Genomic DNA, 16218 nt, shown 5'->3' with positions numbered 1-16218 from the left:
GGTGTAGTCTTATTGGAAGTATTTATAGTATTTCTTTGGTTTTGCGAGTCACAAGTGTAGATATGATTAAAACTACCACCTATTTGAAAGGTGTAATTATTTTTAAATCGCGTTAATTATTTTTATTTCTTATTTCCCGACGAGAAGAGCAGTGTACTTATCACAAAATAATTCTTACATAATCCACTTTATATGTGAGTCGAAATATGTATTATTACGTTGCAAGCGGTAAATCAGTGACACGCGTCCTGGATAAAAATGTCACAAAATAGCTTTATTGTCTTATCATTTAGATTTCTGTGGTAACCAGTTTGATGGTAACCATGGCTGAATTCCATAGATAGCAGAAACTACAAAATTGAGCATATTTGCTAAAACTGCTGACCAGTAGAATGTTTTTGTAATTTTAATCTGTTGTACATACAATATAGCATATATATATGGATCTATCTGTCTATCTACAAAATTTAACAGTTACTGAGTACAGTATAGGTACGAACAAACTTTCTAAAAGGACTTTGACCTTATAAGGTTTCAAAGGGCTTACACTACCTTTGTTGACGATACATTAAACATTTGTTCAGGTGTTTCATTTCGTGGTGTTGTTTACTTTTTTTTAAATATTTATGAAATGTTAAATTTATACGAAAATCACCAGGAGAATATTAAACAGTTTTATTGTCTGTTTATGCGGTTTATTATAACAAGGACAAATAGTGGATTTTTGTCCCACTACAATAAGATTTTCTGCGGTTTAATGATGCCCGTTTACGATAGTTACGTTTTGTAAATTATGGACTATGCGGAAAAATACGTGGCCACATAGGATGTGTCATACATACTATGATGAGTAAGAAATTAAATTAAGGTTCGGCGGAATTCCGATTGTGAATGTACCTATAATTTTTACATATTTTACTAATAATAATTAAGTATACATTTTTGTAAAGTCCTTAGTAATATTATAAATGTGAATGAGTAACATTTTCGATTTTTTCGAATTTTTGTTTTACGCTTACACCACTGAATCAAATACCACAAGACGAAATTCCAAATAATTTGAACCCTGGAAAAGAATATTCCTTTCACCCCACTGTCGGGCACAAGTTTACGCCCACGCCATATAAAGGGTAGTAGTTAGTCTACGCGCGCGAAGCTGCGAACAGAAAGCTACCATTTTATTTGTAAATCGAAACAGAGTGAATTTTAGCCTATATATTTAGCCTAAACTTATATCACACACACATCCAAAATTGATCATAATAATTGCACAGACGAACAGACCAAAATCTGTTTATAATTTTACTTTTTGTATAGATAATAAGGAAGTTTCATGTCGCGTAATAAACCACCATTAGATGGAAACCATTTTTGTACCGATTAGAAATACGAAGAGATAAAAAACCCAGCTAATTAAATAAAAATATTAATAATGTATTCAAATTCATTATTTACACAATAATATAAGTTACAAAATAAAGATTCCAGCTTACATTAAACTTAGAATGAAATATGAATACAAGTAACAATGGGCGGCCTTATTGTTTTAATCTCTAAGAAAATCTTAAACGGTTAATAAAATATAGTGATCGAGATGACGGAACTTATTTTTGAAATAAAAAAATAATCTTGTGTTCCGGTTTGAAAGAGTTCACTTGCCAAGACAACGGCTTAAAAAGTAGTCGTGCCGGAACTCCGTCTGCTGATCTACGAGAATGAAAAATGTATAAATGAAGTAAAAGCCACATTTACAATTATTATGATTTGGCAATCGATTGGTTATCTGATCCACAAGGTAGCACAATGACGACGAAGAGTCCAAAGAAGCTGCAAAAAAATATGGAGATAATGACAATTTAAGAAGAACTCTTGTATAATGCGCTGCGCTCGGAAATGAGAAACGAATCTGAGAAACATAAAAACGTTCATATTACAAGCTGCAACGCTACAAAGTAGGTATAGATTAAAATATGTTTCTATGAATTTAGACGGTTCACTATTTAAGTCTTGTCAATAGACTGGAATTGACCAATTGAGAAAACAATTACGGTAGGCAATACAAAGGAATACGTCGATTTAAAAAAAAATAACCCGATACTCGCAGCGTAACTGGCGTGGCTGGGATTCACTAGGAATAACATGAAAAAAAAGGCCTGTATTACTATATGTAAACCTGTATATTATTATGTTAAATAAAGTTCAATCTGTCTAATACTTATTAGACTAGAAAGTTTTGTAATTGTACATTTAATACCGAATCTAATTACAAAGAAAACATTTGAGATATTTCGTGAACAGTAACTCTAACATAGTAGTACTATTTCTAGGAATTTCAAAATATGTAATTGCCAATTTTCTTCTCAATCCAAGTTTATCAAGGATTACCGATTACTATCTTAAGTCAATTAATCATTACTAGAGGTCCCGCAGTAGTCGAAATTCGACTATAATTAATTGGAATTGTAAGTTTGTACACTATTATGATTGTATTTTATACTTCTATAATTACAAATTTCGCCAAGACTACACTATAAAAAATATTAACAAAGACAAACAATATTTAATCTCAATTTGACAACAGACGTCAAGAACAAAAGTTTGACAATAAATAGTATGCATGCGTGTGTGCGTCAAATACATGGTATGTAGTGTGTGTAATGTTTTCTTTATTGATTTAATGTATCTTTTATGCATTATTTTAAAAAATATTAGCATTGTGCACTTCTTCTCTATATTCTCTATAAGTGTGGAAAATTTCATACTCCTCCGTCCGCACATTTTTCGTAAAAAGGGATACAAAGTTTTTGCTTCACGTATTAATATATAGATCTCTGCAAATTAGCTTTTGCATAGTTTACTGTGTCCGAACATATTTAACAGTTTACAACATAAATAATATTTACATTTAACTCTGAAACAATGAGCAACGCTGGAATTTTTTATTTATCTGCTATATCGAGAGATTGCGAATTCAAATATGTGTAAAGGCATATTAGATACGTAACATGAATAATGTAAATAAATGTGTAAGTAGGTAACCTGCACGTAAACAAAGCTATGTTTACAATTACGCCATTATATCGTTACGCCAGTTTCATATCTTTTTCCGAATTAGGTGTTTTATCAGATTTGATTGTAATTGAATGGATGCGTTTTTTGTTCCATGTATTATAAGACGTGCCGAAGAGAGCGTAAATATTGTGTTACAGTGCCGTTGCCCGAGACACATTACATTGCATAAAAGTGATGTCCTAATGGGAACAACCACGGAACAACATTGTTTTGTAACCGCGAACTTTCACGGTTGATATTCAAAGTAATTGATATTAGGCGTTTTCCTATGAAGTTGCCGTTTTTTAACACTGGCCATTTGAAACATAATATGTAATAATAATAATAATAACCTATTTTCAGTAACCTCTTTGGGGAAACTGAAGGTTTTATCTTTGCAATTATGGACGAAGTTATCATGACGAACAACTACCGGAAATATATACTAAAGGATGGGACGGTCGACATTTGTCGGGCATGCCACCGTCCGGGAGAGTCTATTAGACATATTGTTTCTGGCTGTTCTCGGTTTGCTAACGGCGAGTACTTGCATAGACATAACCAAGTGGCTAGGATTATCCATCAACAACTTGCTCTGAAATATGGTTTTCTTGATTCTGCTGTACCTTATTACCAATACCAACCTCAACCAGTTCTTGATAATGGTCATGTTACGCTCTACTGGGACCGATCTATTATCACGGATAGGTATATTGTTGCCAATAAACCTGATATTGTGATAATAGATCGATCTGCGCGTCGAGCACTGTTGGTTGATGTCACCATTCCTCATGACGAGAACCTCGTGAAGGCAGAAAAGGACAAATTAATAAAATATTTAGACCTGGCCCACGAGACTACCGCCATGTGGCATGTTGATTCAACCATCATTGTTCCAATAGTTGTATCGGTACACGGCTTGATAGCGAAAAGTTTCGATCAACATCTTAAGAAACTTTCGTTATCCAGCTGGGTTAAGGGCCTAATACAGAAAGCAGTTATCCTCGATACTGCACGCATTGTGAGGAGGATTCTCACTCTGGAGTCCTAACCACTGGTGGCTTGTGTCGTAGACACCACCATCAGCGGCAATCTATTTTTATATAGTGTTTTTTAAAAATTGTATTTTTAATATCTTTTTTAAAAAATATTATGTAATTAATAAGATTTTAAATAAATATAAATAAATAATAATAATAATCAAGTATTTATAACCAGCAATAAATTCTAAATTAAAATGAACTTTATTTAAAAAAATGGAATTCGATTTTCAAATTCATATCTTTATTGATTAGGGTTTTGTTGAAAATAAAATTTCAATTCTCCACTTGTCTTGTTCATCAGTATGGACTCGATAAAAATATGAGCAATAATAAAATACGAGTTCCATCACGGTAGCAATGTCGTACATGTGGCTCAGAACACTAATGACGTATACACAGTGAACACTACAAACGAGCGCACGACCCGTTAAGCTTTTGAACGCTTCCGATGTGGAAATATTGTTCTAACCCCGTAGGAATGAACCCCGTAGTCGCCCGGAAACTAAAGTCATCAACGACGAATTAAAGGCGATATTGGAAGCTCACGATACTCAATCTACCGCTGAGTTAGCAGAAGCTATCAGAGTCATTGCATTGCATAAAGACTGATGACTGATCCTAATGGGAATTATATTGTTTTTGCAATCGTGAACTTTCACAGTTAGTAGGTATTCTAAGTAATTAATTTTTTGTTCGCTGAGCGAGTAAATGAAAGTATCACATATCACGAAAAGTACGCAATATAAATACCGACATGATAATGTATAAGGATACCGTTTTCATACGGTTATAGAACCCTAAAAGGTAAACGCAATTGCTACGTTTTCAGGGCTCCGTAATTATTGATAGCTGTGGTGTTACCGAGAGATAAACAACAAAATTCCACCGCCTACAAAGGTTCCTCGTAAAAAAAAACTAGATCAATCAGTTCGAAGTGGTTACCGCATACCATAGATATCATGTGATTGTCGCCACACACTTTAAGACATGAGCTTGAAGTGTCATTGTAAAATATTTGTCGCACATTCTAAACCGTAAAGTATAACTAAAAAGCATAACATAAACATAACTTCGCGGCAGAAAAAAACAGTATGGTGGTAGTTACCCGTGCGAGTTTACAATATGCCATACTACCAGTAAATAGATGATCATCTCAGCACGTTGGTCTAATACTCTGAAAACCACTGCATCCGCTCTCCGGTGAAACCCTTATTCGCATTTTAAAACACTGTAAAAGTGTGTTTCCTCATATATATACTATACCAATTCGTTTGCATCTGATAGTATATAGTATGTATCGGGTGGATTTTTCGAATCTGCTTCCTTGACGTAGTTTCCATACTAAAATTAAGCAAAGTATTGGTATCATGTTAGTGTTTAGGTCTGCTTAAATGGACAACGTCTACAGCTACCAAAACTTGTGTATTCGGCGACATAAATGCGATTGTAATACATGTCTGTATTATAACGATTGTACATGGCAGGGGTACTCTGTACCAAACAATCTTAAAATAGACTTATAAAAATTGGCAAACTACGAGTAACTGAGGTCAAATTGTGCTCAGTCGTCCGTGCATGCATGCATATATCTTTCACTTGATTCTTTGTTGTTCAAATAAATATTTTTATGGTAAAGCCAATAAATATTACCGAGTGCTTATTATGTATTCAGTAATTAAAATAACATTATATGAGTAGATTTTTAAATTGTAATCGAAGCATTAATAAAAGTAAGATATTTTGATTGTATAATTACATATATCTTATATCTTTAAACGAGCATTTCTTGTATATAAATCTATATTTATAATCTGAATCTCGGAAACGACTCTAATAATTTTCATAAAATTTAGTATACAGGAGATTTCGGGGGCGATCAATCGATCTAGCTACGATTTATTTTTAAAAAAAGGTTGTTTTATTCGTGGTATAGTCAACTTTACCAATAATTAATAAATAAGCAGTTCATATTTTATTATTATTCTGTCGGTAAGATCGAAAAATATTATTCATATTTCATCATTTTATCAATATGTAATTCGTATTTAAATATATTTTCTAAAAAAACACAATTTATGAAAAAAAAATCGAGGAAAGCTCTGTTATTAACTAGCAGTAAATATATATGAGAATTGAATTTTTTATTATGTCTGTTTTATTATATTTATCTCCAGTTAAGAGTATAAATAATATGTAAGCGTATTGTGTCTTCGTTTTCAACCACCAGGCTGTGGGTGATAATACGCAAATTAAATTTATGTAAGCCATACGTATATTTATACCTAAGAGTTAAATTGCAACACTACCGAGAAAACAACCTACAAACAGTTTCGTCTTAAGCGAAGTTTATACTCGTAGTATTGCTTAACGTTTGAGGTTAATTACGTCTATTGTTAGAATTCGTGTACACTTTTATTTCGTTGATCATTTTAGATGGATACCAAAGGCCACTAGCCAAATTTTTAAGGATAGGTTAGATCGCATACTATATTAAAACTTATGTAGCTATCGGTTTATTATTGATTCTAGAATCTTTCTAATCGGAAATGGTAGTTACAATATTCATATATGAACATCGTAAATTCAAGTACCTTTTTAACAAACTTTTTAGCATTCTCTGTAAAGGAGTGAAGATACCATAATTGGAAAGCTATAGTGCTATGACAAAAAAACAAATAAAGGATTAATAAATAAATAAAATATATAATAAAAAAATACACGCGCATACAAAAACGTATTTGATATTTTTGTTACAATTAGTCAAACAGTCTACTAACGATACAATTTTCTTTTTATTGCCATCGTAGGCAGACGAGCATATGGCCCACCTGAAGGTGAGTGATTACCGTCTCCCATCACGGACGTCAGTAATTCCAGGGGCACAGCCAAGCCACTGCCTGTTGCTATGTAAAACAGCCAAAACGAATGATCGTTTGTAATTAAATACAGGTGTTTCTAATAAAACCCACTCATTTAATACTATAATAATCTAATATATGTATGTAGTTAGTATGAATGCGATCCCATGAAAAGTGGTCGCTGCTGCCTATTGTCGTCGGTAATGCTAGAGACACAGCTTTGCCGTTGACTACCTTTATTCCTTGAACTGAATGTAAGGAACCCTATATGGTCCAAACCTTAAAGACAATCTTTATAGATAGATAAACTTTATACAAACCCTCGGTGTATAAATTGGCACGAAAGACGCGTGGGACGGTACGGATGCTCCTGATAGTAACGACGTGGACGATGTCAACGCACTATGAACTCCCGGTACAGTTAAATGTTCATTTTATAACTCAGTATGCACCGTTCTAAAAGACATTTTCGGACGTTTATCCCAATTTATACAATTTGCTCGAGTGCACGTTTTCATCTCGTGACTTGCATTCTCAAAGTAAACAATTTTGTATTGTTCACATCTAAACCAAACGTTGTGTTTTTGTGATAGAATAAGAATGTCAAAAATATATTGTCAATATGAGGAGAGTGTTTGCTTCCTTTTTTCGGAGCTAAGGGCAGTGACCTCTTTATGTTGTATACAGACAACAGACATACAGACGTATACGTCCGTATTTTATTTTTTAACTAAACTATAAGGGCTACCGTACCGGGGAAACTTAACATATGTTTCTGGTCATAGTGGACTACGTGTGAATGCCCTCGTAGTGTATTTATTTTTTTAAACTCAACGATCTGTTGCCTAAATAAACAAAGAACATTTTACTATTTATGTACGTAAATCGTAGAGTTAAAAATAGTATTCTTAAAATACGTTTCAACAGTATTCGCTTGGGAAAATGCAAATTTTTGTTGACCTAAAATATTGGTTGTGCTTTAAAAGAAAATATATTAAACTGCTCTAACTATTATGATACTAACTTTCGTGTACGATTTATTTTAAGGAGAATGAAAGTAAGTTCGTATCGAATAATTATCTCGAGGTTTGGATCAGAACGGAAGTAAAAAGCAACGGGTAAATAGAAATGAAAAAACCTTTGTATATTGAAGTGAACTATTACGTTTGGTCTAGTCTTTTTAATTGTCAGTCATGGCTTCCTCAGTTTTCTCGATACTATGACGCCAATTTTAAAGATTTATTTCTAGTGCTACAGTCGTAACTTTGGTCATTTTTATTCATTAGTTCTATTTCTATATTAGTAATTAAAACTACTTTTAAGATTTAATGTCGGGTATTTTTTCTCTCTTTTTAATGTTATTTTCGACGTTTCGGATACTTTACAATGTTCGTAGTCACGGACGGATAAAGATCTACGACTATTCATCGTCTATTTTTTCATATAAAGTTCTATTCTGTTTCTGTTATCGATTTAACATTCTATTAATATCGTTCGGTTACATAACACCTGATCGTCCTGAACATTTTTTTTAAATATGTTAAGTGTATTAATTCTGATTTTTTCTATTAAATTTTTCCCACGATATAATTTCATACAGTAATTATTTCATAAATAGTCTAATTTATTATTTAAGAACACAAAAAAAACGGATACTTATTTGACATGGAAAATAGTAATTTCCTAGACGAATGAATGAGCTCACAGACCACCCATAGACATTATAACGTAAAAGGCGCCACCCATCTTGACCTTGAGATTTATATCTCCATTGTATAGAAATCTATTTTTATTTTATTTATTTATTGCAACATAGAAATAGAAACACAATAATAATTTGCATCTGTGCTTGAACTAGGTGTAAAAACCTGTATCTCGAGCAGCAGTGCTCCTCGTATAAAGAATACAAAACCTTACTTTAGTAATTACGCAAAATATAATTGCGGCTTTGATTTTATTACAATTCATCGTATAAGTCATTCGTTAACAAATGAAATGGTACCTGTCTGCGGGATTTTAAGATGCACATATACAAGTACAGCGCTAGCTGAACCTTTGCTGGCTGAGCCTTTGCTCGCCCACACATCCTGGTGAAACTGGAAAGGCCTCCGGGCCACCAGTAATCTTTCAAGCATTAAAAAAAAAAACAAAAAAAAAACAAGTACAGCGAGCGTCTTATCACTTAGGCCAAAATGACTTCCAAAATTAGGTAAAGCAAAATTAAAAATTATTATTATTTAATGTACTTTTGTTAATTCACAGACAATGCCCACTGACGCTGATGACGCCCCTGCGGCGAATCGTATTAGACGAGGTGCGAGTAGCATCGAAGAAACATCCTGCTGAATTCGGTTACAAGTCTGATGAATCAGGTATGTTTTTTATTTATTTTTATTATTTAGATGGGTGGACGAGCTCACAGCCCACCTGGTGTTAAGTGGTTACCGGAGCCCATAAACATCTACAACGTAAATGCGCCACCCACCTTGAGATATAAGTTCTAAGGTCTCAGTATAGTTACAACGGCTGCCCAAACCGAAACGCATTACTGCTTCACGTTAGAAATAGGTAGGGCGGTGGTACTTACTCGTGCGGAATCACAAGAGGTCCTATCACCAGTAATTGGTTACGTTAAAAAGTTAACTGCGTAGACTTGGCCTGGTTGCAGTGTGGAGTGTCGATTCCGATCCGGTAGTAGATTCATTCGCGAAGCAGCTACTCTTGAGTTGTTAGGTTTCCCTTGGAGGCAGCTGTTAGCAAATCTCGCCCCTTCTGGCTGAGCCCTTGCTCGCCCACCTGTCCTTGTGAAACTGGAAAGGCATCCAGGCCATCAGTAAACCATCAATCATAAAAAAAGTGTGGAGTGAGTTCATCGGCGTTGGCACCATACTTCCAATTAGAAAGGTTAAAATTTATACGAGTATTAGAGAAATAAAGAATTCGATCTTATGTCTTAACGTTGCGTCGGTAGTATTCATATTACGATGTCCATGGGCTCTGGGATTGTTCAGCATCAAATGGGCAGTAGACTCAACGACCCGTCTACTCGATAAAAAAAAGTGTGAATAAAAGAAGCTTAGCAATTGAATTCGCTGGTAGACCAACTGATACCTCGTTTCATCGACTCGTCATATTTAATACCGAATGATGTCAGTCGAAGTTTACATATACATACATATAATATTATATTATGTATAAACAAAAAAAAATTGGTACATTTATTTGAAAATTTATCACAAAAACATCGAATTACAAAAAAAACACATTTTTTAGTTTGTTTTTAGGATAGCTTGGATTCAAAGACGGGACAAAATATGGAACACAAATGATGGTGTAGATAGTAAATGGCATTTACGTTGATTGACAGCAAGAATTGATTCGGGGACGCAAACAGTTTTATTGGTTCTTATTTGATTCAATGAATGTTGTTGCTACGTCGACGCTCTTGCTTTTTTCATCACATACTAGTTCAAATTACAGTGCATATTTTTTACTTAAATAGAATTTAGGCCCCGCAACTAAATATGGTTCATAACCTTATTAAGTTAGGGCGAAATTGATCACATATATCTGTATTTAGAATGAACAAGATTATCATATATCATAAATAAAATAACACAAACATGAGTACTTATATTCGCTGTTCTATATTACCTGTTGTTGTTAGTCGACTCATTTTGACCGCGAATTTTTATAAAAAATGATATCATCTATAGATGGCAAAGTGTTGATTAGTTTCATCATCCGCATTAACTGTGACCAACAAAAGTTCCGTTGTTCATTCTGAACTGAATACTGACCGGTCGATTTGTATATGAATTTAATTATTATATAAGCAAAATTCCTATGTATAGGATCGACCTAGATACGTTGTGCTAAGTTATTGAACTATAAATTATTAGTACTTATTATGATGGACTACACTGTTTGCATAATATAGGTTTGTTTTATCACGGCATAGTAGAAAATTTGCTATAATCTCTATATATAAAAATGAATTGCTGTTCGTTAGTCTCGCTAAAACTCGAGAACGGCTGAACCGATTTGGGTAGTTTTGGTCTTGAATTATTTGTGGAAGTCCAGAGAAGGCTTAAAAGGTAGATAAATATGTAAATGCTCGGAATTAAATAAAAATAACAATTTTGTTTTTATTTGATGTGTCCCCCATCGGACCGATTCCTTTTGTTTGTTTTAAGTTTATCTTATACAAAAGTTTAGGTATTTTATTTATCGATTGAGGCACTACGAAGTCTGCCGGGTCAGCTAGTATTAAATAATAATTTATATTACTTTTGATTTTTTTTTAAAGATAACAATTTGAATGATTCACTGAAAAACCTCCTAACAGACGATGGATGACCACATTTAATAACATAGTTATCGCTATGATAATGTGAAGGGTTTGATTGATATCCAATGCAAGAAATATTTTGATAAGGCGTATATCACGTGATATATACTGATAAAACAGCATGTCTTCGTATCGAGTTGTTAGCTCACCTTTAACTTATGAACGCGACTTATCTTGAATTATGAATGAATGTAGATCTATGTGACTCATGCCAAGATTTCGAAACAGACGTAAGTCTAGTGGATCAATGTGGCGAAGTTCAGCATACTGCGTATTAATATTCAATACATCTAAGCTTAAAATTACCAGTGGCCCCTTACGTACGCTAAATTATATCACATGATGATTAATGCAATATTAGAGCTATTGATGTCACAGGTATGAGTCGAAAACCTCAACGCATAAGATTATATTGCGAACGCAAATGGCATGAATGCATAATTAATATCGATATTATCTGCACTCTATTCTATTCTAAATGGAGGTGTTCGAATTGAGCGAGGTGACGTCATTAACGTTATTAGCAAATTTGCAATTTTTTTAAATTTTTATTGCTTAAATGGGTGGACGACCTCACAGACCACCTGGTGTTAAGTGGTTACTGGTGCCCATAGACGTCCACAACGTAAATGCGCCACCTACCTTGAGATATAAGTTCTAAGGTCTCAAGTATTGTTACAACGGCTGCCCCACCCTTCAAACCGAAACGCATTACTGCTTCACGGTAGAAATAGGCAGGGTGGTGGTACCTACCCGTGTGGACTCACAAGAGGTCCTACCACCAGTAATTACGCAAATTATAATTTTGCCGGTTTCATTTTGTGGAAGTCAATCGTGAACATTTCTCAAGTACGTATTTCATTAGAAAAATTGGTACCCGCCTGAGCTTCGAACACCGGTGCATCGCTCAACACGAATGCTCTGGACTTCTTTTCCGTTAGGCCACGACGACTTCAAAAGTGTTCTTCTTCATTCTCCTCTATCAGCCGTCATCTTCACTCACTCCTCTTTCTCTCATAACGACAACAAGCCCGCCATATTTTATAAAATCAGAATAGATAATAGTAAATTTGCCTAATTTTTTTTTTCCTAACAGGACAATATGATATTGGCTTAACATTGTGGTAACTTGAAATCAAAAATTTACCGGCGGAACGTATTTAATTAGTGATTTTAACAATTTTAACAATTTATAAATATGAAATCCTACAACACAAACCTCACGGAATGTATGTTTTCGTAATACTAGCAACCAGAGCCTGTAATTTTTAGATTACGCAAGCAACATTACCGTCAACTTTTTTTTTGCGTATTTTCAACAAAACCCACTGTTGTAATTGGTTATGTAATAACAAAGGGTTTTCTGTTTCAGTTTATATAGCGCTGAGACTGATGCAAGCTGTGACAGCCCGTGTAAACAATGTATGCTTGCGGTACTTAGATAATTCCAAGCTTGACACACTCCCTCCCCCACCTCCTATCGCACAAAGAGATCTCAAGACTGTTTCATGTGCCACCAAAAACGGTAGGAGAGTTATGGAAGATAGACACGTTGAATTCGGAAATTTGGAGGCACTGTTTGGAAAAGAAGTAAGTTTATTATAATTTTTCATCAGTCATCAACTTTTCTTATCTGACTTATGGAAGTCGTTATAGAGCGATTATTGTCTGTACATAGTGTCAGCCTTCAGCATTAAAACTTTTTTTAATTGTTTAGATGGGGGGACGAGCTCGCAGTCCACCTGGTGTTAAGTGGTTACTGGAGCCCATAGACTTTTACAACGTAAATGCGCTACCCACCTTGAGATATAAGTTGTAAGGTCTCAAGTATAGTTACAACGGCTGCCCCACTCTTCAAACCGAAACGCAATACGGCTTCACGGCAGAAATAGGCAGGGTGGTGGTACCTTCCTGCGCGGACTCACTAGAGGGTCCTTCTACTAGTAGAACTTAAAGAAAGAAATCTTAGCGTAATATTTAGTATGGTTTTTTATCAAAATACCTAATGTTCATTTGTTGTGTTTTCAGACGACAGAGCCTACAAGTTTCTATGCAGTGTATGATGGGCATGCAGGCTCGGCCGCGGCGACTTATTGCGCGGCGCATTTACACCAGTACCTCATTGAGAGCCCACATTTCACTACTGACCTACAACGAGCGATGCGAGACGCCTTCTTAAGAACCGATGCAGAATTTATCAGGAAAAGTAATCAAGAGGTATGGAGAAACTATGGATCCTCAATCAATATGCTAGTCAATTTTGATTTTCAGTACCTCTAGCAAAAACAAAGCCGGAGATTCTTATCTACGTTTTTTGTTTCAGTTTTAATTTTAGTTTATACTCCAGCCCATAAGAGGCTTAAAACCTAGGTAACGCATTCATTCCGAGCCTTTTTATCATACCAGTTCTCACATTTATTCCTCTCGTACTTTCATTCATTCCATTCATACTTTGCATTCCTAACTACGACTAAAAAAGGGAGGGGAGGGCGATTGGGACTCTTTATTTCTATGATCTTCACATTTCCTTATTCTACCTATGCTAGTCTATTACCAAAAGTAGCGTCACCTATTACATTTTTTTTAAAAGAGTTACAGTTGGTTTCACACAGTAGCGGCATCTGTTGACTAGGGATTGATAAATGTGAAAAGTTTAGGTAGCGAAGCTGGGAATATTGTATACCTTGAGCGGTGAATTCAAAATATAGCTAAGTAAGAAGCTCTAAGTACAAAAAAAATGTACCGGAAAGTGTTCACAACGTAACCTAATATACATTCGTACTTATTTGCTGTATAAAGTCTGTATTCTCTGCTAATCGCAACCTTAAATTCAAATAGAATTGCGATTTCTGCGAATCTATCGAGTATAAAATATTCATGTCCGGGGCAGATTCTAGTCAAAAGTATCTAGTACAGGTCGTCACTCGACGTCCATTAAAGTATCGATACTAGAACATTATCGATACTTTTCAGGAGTTTAAGTACTACTACTCGTTGTTAACTTACTGAAGTGTTTATTAGAAATTATTAGCTGGAACGCGAGGAGTGAAGCAACATGAATTTGTTTTATTTTATTAATTAAGTTCATAAACGTTTTGTATGTGATGGCGCCTTCGCCTATGTAGTCTTTTGTAGTATCTTGGTAAAGCATTTTTATAATAAACCATTTAATATATGAACAGAGTATGTAATAACGCCATCTATAGGGTAGTACATTAAACACGCTAATAAACTCGCCACAACAAATATGTTAAACCTTGACTATCGTAAATCTATGGTATTAATATTTAATAATTGTTTACTGGTGGTAGGACCTCTTGTGAGTCCGCGCGGATAGATACCACCGCCCTGCCAATTTCTGCCGTGAAGCAGTAATGCGTTTCGGTCTGAAAGGTAGGGTAGTCGTTGTAACTATACTGAGATCTTAGAACTTATATCTCAAGGTGGGTGGCGCATTTAAGTTGTAGATGTCTATGGGCTTCAGTAACCACTTAACACCAGGAGGGCTGTGAGCTCGTCCATCCATCTAAGCAATTAAAAAAAAAATCAAGATTGTGTGATTATGAATCTGGAACGAGTTCAAACAAGTATCGTATCGTATGTATGACGCGAGGGTTTGTTTGCACAGCGAGCGAACGGTGGCAGCACGGCGGTGGCGGTGTGCCTGCGCGGGTCGCAGCTGCTGGCGGCCTGGGCGGGCGACTCGCTGGCGCTGCTCGCCAAGCGCATGCGGCTCATGCAGCTCGTGCGCCCGCACAAACCGGGACGACAGGTTAGTTAGCAACAACGTTAAATTATTATTTAAAAAAATTATCATAACGTTTTTGAGGGTATCAAAAACTTGATTTGGCTTGATTGATTTGATTTGTGTTTTTTAAACAATATAAGTAATATTTTCACAAATCGTTGAGCTTAAAATAATTGAGCAACCAAATGGATTAGGATGGCATTAAAAAAATGTGTTTTCTAGTATAAAAATAGGTTCGTCGTTATAATGTTCATGCAGTCCAGCCATTATGATTTCTGGTTCCAAGACGGATAGAAAGATTCTAGAACAGCTTCGTCTTAAAGTCGTTTTTTATATACACAATAGTTAGGTTATTTTAGTGTATTATTTATTTTATTTTACCCGGGGCTAATAGCTGGTAAGAACTGAAAGTGAAAGGCAAAAGACCGAAACGAATGGAGTGCATATGAAGAGGCCTACACTTAGCATTGGGTGGGCACATGTTGAGACCTGGGTGATCTTATACTGAGAGTTGCAACATTATCTTTATAATGTTTCATTTCAGTATATTTCTCAAATAGTTACAGTTTGTTGCTTATTGGAAATTTTGGAGGATATTTAGATAAACTAGAGAAAACTTAGAAAGTCGTTGGTAAATAAATAAATAAATTTTGGATACAGGACGAACGAGATCGGATAGAGACAAGCGGAGGGACAGTAATCTACTGGGGCACGTGGCGAGTCAACGGTCAATTGGCAGTTTCCAGGGCCATTGGTAAGTTAATAAAGCCGTTACGATATTAAAACTAAGCTTTGTATCGCCATCATTCGCTTCTCCATAGCGCCACGTTTATGTACCGTAGCGTGCGCACAAAAAGTGGACAAACGAGGGTACATAAATATAATCATTTACCTACTGCGCTAAGAGTGTGGAGATGCCTTCAGGCCGAAATTTGATGTTCAAGGGTTTGGGAAGATATACGACAAAGGGAAGATCTTCCACCGAGCGGATGATATTGCTCGGTAGACCGACGGTCCGAATGTTGTTGTTCATAACTTGTATATATGCAAGCTTATCTTGAAAATGTCGTAAGCGAGATTCAGGCATCTGTCAATTATCTTGCGTTGTATGATGGCTACCCGCCACAAAGGGTACTTATACTTTGATTTAACTAAGAGTAAATCAAT

The 16218-nt window shown here is 35.1% G+C and overlaps 1 protein-coding gene and 1 long non-coding RNA gene across 3 annotated transcripts in view; one reads left to right on the top strand and one right to left on the bottom strand.

The window, feature by feature from the left end:
* Window positions 1-16218, top strand: part of LOC101737962 (protein piccolo) — an 86804-nt gene that overhangs the window by 3672 nt on the left and 66914 nt on the right. Inside the window, exons 2-6 of the mRNA XM_038013517.2 lie at window positions 9215-9324; window positions 12676-12893; window positions 13332-13520; window positions 14932-15075; window positions 15712-15805. Coding sequence (XP_037869445.1) covers window positions 9215-9324; window positions 12676-12893; window positions 13332-13520; window positions 14932-15075; window positions 15712-15805 — 755 coding nt within the window. The remainder of the gene's footprint in view (window positions 1-9214; window positions 9325-12675; window positions 12894-13331; window positions 13521-14931; window positions 15076-15711; window positions 15806-16218) is intronic.
* On the bottom strand, window positions 1414-7604 carry LOC134199440 (uncharacterized). Of its 2 annotated transcripts, XR_009973927.1 has the most exons (3): window positions 7273-7593; window positions 5200-5435; window positions 1414-1827 (listed from the first exon to the last, which is right to left on the bottom strand). It is a non-coding gene; the product is annotated as an uncharacterized LOC134199440 (long non-coding RNA). The 2 variants fall into 2 exon arrangements; XR_009973926.1 differs by having other exon boundaries at window positions 1414-5435; window positions 7273-7604.

This window comes from Bombyx mori, chromosome 10 (genome assembly GCF_030269925.1).
Source record: "Bombyx mori chromosome 10, ASM3026992v2".
NCBI classification, from domain to species: Eukaryota; Metazoa; Arthropoda; class Insecta; order Lepidoptera; family Bombycidae; genus Bombyx; species Bombyx mori.
The sequence above is the reverse complement of the archived record's forward strand: the minus strand, read 5'-3'. Positions and strand labels throughout refer to the sequence as shown.